General features: G+C 65.7%; 1 protein-coding gene across 1 annotated transcript in view; it reads right to left on the bottom strand.

Moving 5' to 3' along the window:
* LOC103249497 (aldehyde dehydrogenase family 3 member B2-like) overlaps positions 1-662 on the bottom strand; it is a gene marked incomplete at its 5' end in the record, with an annotated part of 4,118 nt that overhangs the window by 926 nt on the left and 2,530 nt on the right. Inside the window, one exon of the mRNA XM_008048128.2 lies at positions 92-191. Coding sequence (XP_008046319.2) covers positions 92-191 — 100 coding nt within the window. The remainder of the gene's footprint in view (positions 1-91; positions 192-662) is intronic.

Genomic DNA, 662 nt, shown 5'->3' with positions numbered 1-662 from the left:
GGGCGGGGGTTGACCGGGGAGGGTGAGGACGGGACTGGTGCCGTGACCCAGGCTCCATCAGGCACGAACGGGGCGGGGTTGGGGCACCTACCCACTCCTCCGAAGGGCAGGCTGGGGAGCGCCATGTACATGAAGCCGTCGTTTCCACCGAAGCACCCGCTGCTGGTCCGGGCCAGCACCTGCTCCACCACCTGGGGGACAGCGGCACGTGGGCAAGTCAGGCCCGGCCCCCTCCAGACCCCCAAGCCCGGGACCTGAGCTGGGCTGAATCGGTGACACCGATCTTGGTTCTGAAAGGGTCCGCGGCCCCCGTGTCTACGGAAGGGCAACTGGGGGCCCCTCATTGTACCCCCAAACTTGAGACGTGTTTCCTCTGCTCATGCTGGGGGCACAGGCTTGCAGGCCCCTGGGGGGTAGGAAAGCCGGTGTCCCCTGGGGAGGAGGAGAGCGCAGCGGTGGCCGTGCAGGGCCAGGTCCAGAGAACGGTGGTACGGCGAGGGACTTATGAGTCCACTGAGTCTTGGGGAGCACAGGGGACATTAAGACACCATGAAGCCGGGCTCGGTGACTCAGCCTGTCATCATAGCACTTTGGGAGGCCGAAGTGAGTGGATTGCCTGAGCCCGCAGGTTCGAGACCCGCCTGGGCCACTTGGTGAGATCT

This window comes from Carlito syrichta, unplaced genomic scaffold (genome assembly GCF_000164805.1).
Source record: "Carlito syrichta isolate Samal-C Ts95f unplaced genomic scaffold, Tarsius_syrichta-2.0.1 Scaffold120553, whole genome shotgun sequence".
NCBI classification, from domain to species: domain Eukaryota; kingdom Metazoa; phylum Chordata; class Mammalia; order Primates; family Tarsiidae; genus Carlito; species Carlito syrichta.
This window is presented reverse-complemented; position numbering and strand designations above follow the sequence as displayed.